Raw genomic sequence first — 9,551 nt, 5'->3', positions numbered from 1 at the left:
CCAGTTTTTAGTTGGTTCGACCATGATTAATAGAAATAAAAATCGACCCGGTAGATTAATTTCTCAACGGGACTGTCTTGTGGTCGAAAGACCTTCACATGATAGTTTGGCCGAGTCTTAAATGTTTTGGTCAAATTTTTATTAAGCTGGACGAGACTTTCGGAGAACAAGACGAGAGACAAAGACAAGGAATATTTGGTTGAAAATTATTTTAAATTATTAACCAACTGCCTAATTAATTTTGGACCGGACTCATGTCTTCCACCAGCCTGCTTGTTCAGTATTCAGTCACTTGACTTGCACCTTCTTGCTTACTTAGCTTCTTCATTAAATGGCACATGACAATCACAAGCTGCCTGTGTGCTTGCTTCCTCCTTTAATTATTTATGATTGGCTGGAAATTACTTCATGGGAGGGAAAGGACAGCATGGTGTAGATGATGAAACAGGTTGCCAGCTGTCTGCTCTCAGCCAAGCTTTGTTATGAGCTAAACCCTCAGGTGAAGCAACCCCAGCTTGTATTTAACCCTCCTCCAGCTGCTTCTCACGTTCTGAAACCTACAGAAAAACCTAGAGAATTTCAGAGAGAAAGAGAGAAAGAAGAACAGAAAAATCAAGAAAATAAATTAAGAAAAAATTGGTGGTGACCTAATCTTCAACCTTAGCTCAGTTTCTTACCTTGGGAAAGATCAGAAGGTGAGATTTTTAAATAAAACCCTAGACCTAGTTGAGTTCAGATCATGATCAGACCTTGATCTTTCTCTTTGATCAGTCCAGCCACAAGCTTACCTTGGAGAAGAGGATCAGCTGAGGCCATCTAGTCCTTTGGTTCATCTTGGTAAGCTTTGGTCTCCTTGCCTCAGTCAGTATCTGATCAGAACAGTTGATGTTTAGTTTAGGTCTTGGTCGGATCAGTTCTATAAGTTCTGATACAGTTCAGTTCTTGTTAATTTCGGTTTGAATCAACCTCTTAGAACCACCACCTATGATATTTTGATCTGGCTTTGAGTAAACCGATTTGAACTCAGTCTGATCTTGTCCTGAACTTTGGTAGACTGACTAGAACCGAGCTGAACTTGTATAGTCTGAGAAGAAGCAAGCTTGAACTGATCTGATCTAAGGTGTTAAGGCATGAACCGAACTGATCTTGTGATCATACCACTCTGTTTCAGGTCAGAGGTAGAGTAACTTGAAGTATCCAGTCATGTCCATTCAGCCTTGTTCAAGTGGAACTCAAGCCTTGTCCAAGCCAGTTTCAAGACTAATCTTTAGGTGAGTCTAGATAGATGTTGAGATAGATCATGAATGAGTCCTTGATTAAGTTAGTAAAATGTCTGAATATTTAAGAATGATGTTGTGTTTACTCATGGTAAACACTTACACTTAAAGAATAGTGTTAAAGTGAGGTTAATCCTAATCTGAGTACTTGTTCTCAAGTACTAATCTTAACTATAAAATAATCATTGTTTTGATTAAGGATTAATCTTAGTTTAATTAAGAATTAATCTTAGTTTAATTGAGAATTAATCTGAGATTAATTAAGGAGTAATCATGATTAATTAAGTACTAATCTTGGATTAATTAAAAATTAATATGAGATTAATTAAGGATAAATCTAGGATTAATTAAGAGTTAATTATGATTAATTAAGGATTAATTATGGATTAATTATGGATTAATATTGGAATAATTATGGAAGTAAAATCATGTGAAGTCTTGTTATATTCACTATCCCTAAAGCCCCCGCATTACCGTGACTTGGTCCTGCGAATGGAACAAGGTCATGAAGACACGATGATGGGGTAGCTCCCTGGAGACCGTGTACTGCATGACGATGCAGTGTCGGATTGTTCATACCGGACATTTGACAATGATGGTGATGCTAACTCACTAGTCTCGGTTAGCCTTAGTGGTTTCTCGGGTCTAGTATATATATTGTATTATATGAGTATGGTAACGAGCGGGTGTTGTGGAAGTGATGTTTAAAATAAGAATTCACAATGATGATCGATATTAAAGTATAGTACTAGTACTTGCATGATCATGTATATGCATTGATAATTGCTTGATTGTTATTGATTGTGTTGTGATTCTAGATTCACTGAGTAAACTAGTTGCTCATGACTCATTTGTGTGTGCAGGTAAACCTTAGGCGGGAGACACTTTACTTTTTGGACGGAAGGAACGGCCAACCAGCGGTAGTATTTTGTTGTCCTTGCAACGTACCTTTTGATGTATATTTACTTAAAACGTTGTTGGGCAATAGGCCATAGGATAAAACTATAACACTTTGTAAGATGTTTAAAGTTAATAAATAATGTATCAAAGATGTTTATAAATCACGAGTTCTCATATGATATTAGTCCTTGTCCGGGACGAACTAACTATCGAATATTGCTTTATCGGGTTGAAAAGCCTAGAGTAATATCCGATAGGAGCGGCTGTGTTCTTTGGTTGTTGGTCTAAGGCGATCGGATTTATTTCAAGAACCTCGGGTCGACCATCAGGGAACATCGACCGTGTCATTTCCGGTTATCTACGATCGGGGGTATCACAAAGGTGGTATCAGAGCATGGTTATACGATGCTTGAATGGGACTTGTTTCAAATAATTTTCGAGTCAAAAATGTGTCGCAAGGATAATTAGGATATGCTGGTTTGTTCCTTCTTTTAGAAATAGATAGACCTGGGTAGAAACTTACCATGATCTTTCGTTGCAGATGCCACCGAGAAGAGCACTCTTTGGACGCCGTGGAGGTCCAAACCTCCCAATTTTGATTTCATCATCTTCAGACTCTTCGCCGTCATCTACTCCGGCACCACTTCCGACTCCTAGCTTTGAGGCTACACCTTCAGGCTCTAGCTTTGAGACTGACCCATCTGAAGGGTCATATGATCAGACACCGGTGCACATTCCTTTGTCTCCAGACCCGTACTTTATGGACATCGAGGTGGATGTGGTACACGATAGTCCAGTGCATGGAGATCATCCCACAGCTCCTGCATCTCCTGCCGCTCATATTCCACCGGCCCCTGCTGCTCATATTCCACCGGCCCCTGCCGAACCTATTCCGGCAGCACAACCTCAACCAGCGCCAACCGATCCAGCTATGATAGCACTTCTGGAACTGATGGCTGAGATGGTGAATTTGCAATATCAAGCACTGAATGCACAGCGAGAAGCACAGCGTGCTCAGCCAGCTCCAGTACCTACCACTTCTCACCCGGACTTTCTGAAGATAGTCATGATTATGAAGAACTTGGGAACGAAGCATTATCAGGGAGGCACTGATCCCTTTGAAGCTGATGTGTGGCTTCACAATCTCGAGCAGAACTTTGCTGCAACCCGTTGTCCGGAAGAATTTAAAAAAGACGTGGCTGTTTACTATTTAGAGAAGGACGCCATCAGTTGGTGGTTATGCGTAGAGAGGAACTTTGGAGACTTCAATCTGAGTTGGGCTGACTTCCGTACAGCGTTCGTTCGAAAGTACTTCCCACCGGAAGCCCGTGATCGATTGGAGATTAAATTCATGGAGCTAGTTCAGGGAGGATTATCTGTTAGGAAGTATGAGGCAGAGTTCACCCGTCTCAGGAAGTATGTCCACTATGGTCGGGAGGACGAGATGATGATTATCCGTAAGTTCCTTCGAGGACTTAACCCATATATCAGGAGCAGACTTGAGGCAGTAGAGTTTCATAGGCTTGCTGATCTTGTTGAGCGTGCTGTGAGTGTGGAGGAGGCCATTGCTGCTGAGAGAGCTTCTTCTAGCCATTCTGCACAACCTAGAGGTCCATCCGTTCAAAGTCAGCCTCAGCCACATTCTCCTATGCCGCGAGGACGGGGAGGTAGAGCTTTTCGGGGAGGTCGATCTGGAGGTCCTAGACCTAGAACCCCAACTTGTTTCACTTGTGGCCAGCTGGGCCATGTTAGGAGAGATTGTCCGACCGTGGGACAGTTCCAACCGGCTGTACCATCTCACATCACTTGTTTCACGTGTGGAGAGCGAGGACATTACGCGACATCATGTCCACACACTCATCTTGCTCAGCCTGTTGTTACGAGTGCTCAACCCATTGTACCAGTTAACCCACCTTTACCCTTACCTCCTGCTAAGCGTCAAGCCACTGCTGGTAGGGCTTATGCTTTAGAGTTACCAGGACCATCCAGACCACCTCAGGGTCCGATTTCAGGTTTGTTTTCCTAACCAATTGAGTGTTGCATAATTTTTAAATGATTGGTAAATTGGTGATATAAATAAAAAATAGTATAAAAGTTGTTAAGTAATTGATGGGAAAGTCAATTATTGTCAGCGACTTTGCTTGTGGGTGGAATATCCGCCCACATCCTTTTCGATTTGGGAGCAACACATAGTTTTGTAGCTCCCGAAGTAGCATCATGATTCGATGGAGAATTCACTAAGGTGAATTTATCCATTCCCGTTCTCCTGGAGATCAAGTTCTTGAAACTGAAGGTGATTGGCTGTCAAGTTACCGAGCTCACCTTGATTGTGGTCGAAGGAAGATTGTTTTCGAGAGAGATACCCAACCCCTTTTAGCTTACCATGGCATAGTACCAAGTGTTGGAGCGTCATTAGTGTTAGCACTGAGAATTAAAAACCTTTTGGAGAAGGGTGAAGAAATATACTTAGTGACCTTAGTTGCTGGACCAGTAGAAGACGAGAAAGAGTAGAACATGGAAGAAATACCAGTAGTCAGAGAATATGAGGACGTGTTTAAGGCATTAGAGGGATTGCTGCCGTCTAGGAGTAACCCCTTTAGTATAACCTTAGAACCCGGATCCGCTGCAATAGCAAAGGCACCATACCGAATTGTCCCTAGAGTTGGAGAAGTAGCCTATAGACTAGAACTTCCACCCGATATGCCTATGCATCCGGTATTTCATGTATCGATGCTATGTAAGCATATACCAGATCCAAATATGGTTGAGCCGCAGCGACCAGAGAACTTGAAACCTAACCTCACCTATCCTGAAGGTCCTTTGCGGATAGGCGAGCGTCGTATCAAGAAATTGAAGAATAGGGAAATTTCGCAAGTTCAAGTATTTTGGGGAAAGCAACAGAGAGTTGTTATAACATGGGAGGATGAAGATAAGTTCCGAGCTGATTACCCAGAACTCTTCTCAGATACCCCAGTCGTCCAGTAAAGGGTGTACACTTATATTTTGAGAATTCGGGGACGAATTCTTTTAAGGGGGGAAGAGTGTAATAACCCTCACGAGCCAATGAATTTTTGGTCAAGAAAAATCCCACTCGACCAGTTTTTAGTTGGTTTGACCATGATTAATAGAAATAAAAATCGACCCGGTAGATTAATTTCTCGACGGGACTGTCTTGTGGTCGAAAGACCTTCACATGATAGTTTGGCCGAGTCTTAAATATTTTAGTCGAATTTATATTAAGCTGGACGAGACTGTCCGAGAACAAGACGAGAGACAAAGACAAGGAATATTTGGTTGAAAATTATTTTAAATTATTAACCAACTGCCTAATTAATTTTGGACCAGACTCATGTCTTCCACCAGCCTGCTTGTTCAGTATTCAGTCACTTGACTTGCACCTGCCTGCTTACTTAGCTTCTTCAGTAAATGGCACATGACAATCACAAGCTGCCTGTGTGCTTGCTTCCTCCTTTAATTATTTATGATTGGCTGGAAACTACTTCATGGGAGGGAAAGGACAGTATGGTGTAGATGATGAAACAGGTTGCCAGCTGTCTGCTCTCAGCCAAGCTTTGTTATGAGCTAAACCCTCAGGTGAAGCAACCACAGCTTGTATTTAACCCTCCTCCAGCTGCTTCCCACGTTCTGAAACCTACAGAAAAACCTCGAGAATTTCAGAGAGAAAGAGAGAAAGAAGAACAGAAAAATCAGTGAGAAAAATCAAGAAAATAAATTAAGAAAAAATTGGTGGTGACCTAATCTTCAACCTTAGCTCAGTTTCTTACCTGGGAAAGATCAGAAGGTGATATTTTTAAATAAAACCCTAGACCTAGTTGAGTTCAGATCATGATCAGACCTTGATCTTTCTCTTTGATCAGTCCAGCCACAAGCTTACCTTGGAGAAGAGGATCAGCTGAGGCCATCTAGTCCTTTGGTTCATCTTGGTAAGATTTGGTCTCCTTGCCTCAGTCAGTATCTGATCAGAACAGTTGATGTTTAGTTTAGGTCTTGGTCGGATCAGTTCTATAAGTTCTGATACAGTTCAGTTCTTGTTAATTTCGGTTTGAATCAACCTCTTAGAACCACCACCTATGATATTTTGATCTAGCTTTGAGTAAACCGATTTGAACTCAGTCTGATCTTGTCCTGAACTTGTATAGTCTGAGAAGAACCAAGCTTGAACTGATCTGATCTAAGGTGTTAAGGCATGAACCGAACTGATCTTGTGATCATACCACTCTGTTTCAGGTCAGAGGTAGAGTAAAGCTTGAAGTATCCAGTCCTGTTCAATCATCCTTGTTCAAGTGGAACTCAAGTCTTGTCCAAGCCAGTTTCAAGACTAATCTTTAGGTGAGTCTAGATAGATGTTGAGATAGATCATGAATGAGTCCTTGATTAAGTTAGTAAAATGTCTGAATATTTAAGAATGATATTGTGTTTACTCATGGTAAACACTTACACTTAAAGAATAGTGTTAAAGTGAGGTTAATCCTAATCTGAGTACTTGTTCTCAAGTACTAATCTTAACTATGAAATAATCATGGTTTTGATTAAGGATTAATCTTAGTTTAATTAAGAATTAATCTTTGTTTAATTGAGAATTAATTTGAGATTAATTAAGGAGTAATCATGATTAATTAAGTACTAATCTTGGATTAATTAAAAATTAATATGAGATTAATTAAGGATTAATCTAGGATTAATTAAGAGTTAATTATGATGAATTAAGGATTAATTATGGATTAATTTTGGAATAATTATGGAAGTAAAATCATGTGAAGTCTTGTTATATTCACTATCCCTAAAGCCCCCACATTACCGTGACTTGGTCCTGCGAATGGAACAAGGTCATGAAGACACGATGATTGGGTAGCTCCCTGGAGACCGTGTACTGCATGACGATGCAGTGTCGGATTGTTCATACCGGACATTTGACAATGATGGTGATGCTAACTCACTAGTGTCGGTTAGCCTTAGTGGTTTCTCGGGTCTAGTATATATATTGTGTTATATGAGTATGGTAACGGGCGGGTGTTGTGGAAGTGATGTTTAAAATAAGAAGTCACAATGATGATCGATATTAAAGTATAGTACTAGTACTTGCATGATCATGTATATGCATTGATAATTGCTTGATTGTTATTGATTGTGTTGTGATTCTAGATTCACTGAGTAAAATAGTTGCTCATGACTCATTTATGTGTGCAGGTAAACCTGAGGCGGGAGACACTTTACTTTTTGGACGGAAGGAACGGCCAACCAGCGGTAGTATTTTGTTGTCCTTGCAACGTACCTTTTGATGTATATTTACTTAAAACGTTGTTGGGCAATAGGCCATAGGATAAAACTATAACACTTTGTAAGATGTTTAAAGTTAATAAATAATGTATCAAAGATGTTTATAAATCACGAGTTCTCATATGATATTAGTCCTTGTCCGGGACGAACTAACTATCGAATATTGCTTTATCGGGTTGAAAAGCCTAGAGTAATATCCGATAGGAGCGTCTGTGTTCTTTGGTTGTTGGTCTAAGGCGATCGGATTTATTTCGAGAACCTCGGGTCGACCATCTGGGAACATCGACCTTGTCATTTCCGGTTATCTACGATCGAGGGTGTCACAGTCCCGAAGCCCCAACGGTCCATGGCCTCATGGCGGACCCCCATGGCCCGCCACCGGCCCGATCCGGACCATCGGACCGAAACCCGAACAGTTGGTCAAGCTGAGATGAGCTGACTCCCAGCTGCCTCAGCTGAGTGAGCTAGTATTTCAGCTATTGGAGCTGACTTAGTAGTGGCCGAGTTGGAGTGAGGTTAACCTAACTCTGTTGAGCTGGTCGAGAAACCTGTTCCATCCGTCCAGCTACGATCTTACTCGTCCTAGCTGACTCTCGACTTGTGTGAGGTTAAGTCTAGGTTTCCTTACGTCCTTAACCTTCTTATCTGGCCATGGAACGTTTGTCTTGATGTCCTATGACTGACTAGTGTGTTTCCTCGAACCATGGCCGTCCCAATTATCCTATTCAGGATCCGGGATGTTACAAGTCTTCCCTACTAGCAATGGATTCCTCCTCGAATCCGAGTCATGTGTTTCATCCAACACAAACTGGTCAAACCATTTCTGAAACTCGGCCTTCATCCTGGCCTCCGTCTCCCAAGTGGTCTCTTCTCGACCATTACAATCCCAAATGACCTTGCCATCTGGATTTTTTTCTTTCTCATTGCTTTTCCATCCTATCTACGATCTGAACCGGCCTTGTTTCCAAAGTTAGATTCGTACCTAGATCAGATGGTATTTCTGGTATTAAGACGTCCTGATCCGTCAAGCACTTCCGGAGTTGGGAGACATGGAATACATTATGGAAGGCTTCCATCTCGGATGGTAAGTCCAACTTATATGCCACACTACCCACTCGTTCTATGACTCTGAACGGACCTAGGTATCTTGGATCTAATTTCCTTCTACCAGAAATTTGCACTCTACCTTTAAAGGTAATCATTTTGAGATAGACCATATCACCCACTGCAAACTCCAGTTCTTTCCTTTGTTTGTCAGTGTAATGTTTTTATCTGTCCTGTCCGGCCCTCATCTTGTCCCGCACGGACTTGATCTTCTCCGTGGTTTCCTCCACAATTTCGGGGCCTATCATGCTGTGCTCCCCCACTTGGGTCCAGCATAACGGCGTCCTGCATGGTTGTCCATACAAAGCTTCATATGGCGACATGCCTATACTTGAGTGGAAACTGTTATTGTAGGCGAACTCCACTAACGGCAAATGTCATTCCAAGGAATCGCCCCAATCGAGGACACATGATCGAAGCATATCCTCCAGCGTCCGTATAGTTCTTTCCGACTGCCCATCCGTTTGGGGATGATAAGCCGTACTAATGTTCACTCTCGTTCCTAAAGCTTTCTGGAAAGCTTGACAGAAGTGAGCAGTGAACCTCGAATCTCTATCCGAAACTATACTTGAGGGTTCTCCGTGTAGCCTCACAATCTCGTCAATGTACTTACTCACAATCCGGTCGACTCCATCAGTCTTTTTGATGGCCAGGAAGTGGGCAGACTTGGTCAGTCGATCCACTATTATCCAGACAGCATCATTCCTATTCCTGGTCGTGGGAAAACCTGTCACGAAGTCCATCGTGATGTGATCCCACTTCCATTCCGGAATAGGTAGGCTCTGAAGAAGTCAACTCAGAACTTGTTGTTCGGCCTTGACAAGTTGACAAGTAGGACACTTGGCCAGCCATTCGGCCACATTGACCTTCGTCCGTATCCAATGATAGTACTGTCTGAGATTATGATACATCTTGGTCACTCCAAACTTGTGAGCTTCTCTAAGGATCTCATCCTTTAAACTCCTATCATTG

At 41.9% G+C, this 9,551-nt stretch overlaps 1 protein-coding gene across 1 annotated transcript; it reads left to right on the top strand.

Moving 5' to 3' along the window:
- The first annotated feature begins 4,691 nt into the window (after nt 1-4,691).
- On the top strand, nt 4,692-5,162 carry LOC125595843. Its single transcript, XM_048771280.1, has one exon. It carries the CDS (start codon nt 4,692-4,694, stop codon nt 5,160-5,162), a length of 471 nt encoding a protein of 156 aa, XP_048627237.1.
- The last annotated feature ends 4,389 nt before the right edge of the window (nt 5,163-9,551 follow it).

The sequence above is a fragment of the Brassica napus genome, unplaced genomic scaffold (assembly GCF_020379485.1).
Source record: "Brassica napus cultivar Da-Ae unplaced genomic scaffold, Da-Ae ScsIHWf_1092;HRSCAF=1556, whole genome shotgun sequence".
Taxonomy (NCBI): Eukaryota; Viridiplantae; Streptophyta; class Magnoliopsida; order Brassicales; family Brassicaceae; genus Brassica; species Brassica napus.
This window is presented reverse-complemented; position numbering and strand designations above follow the sequence as displayed.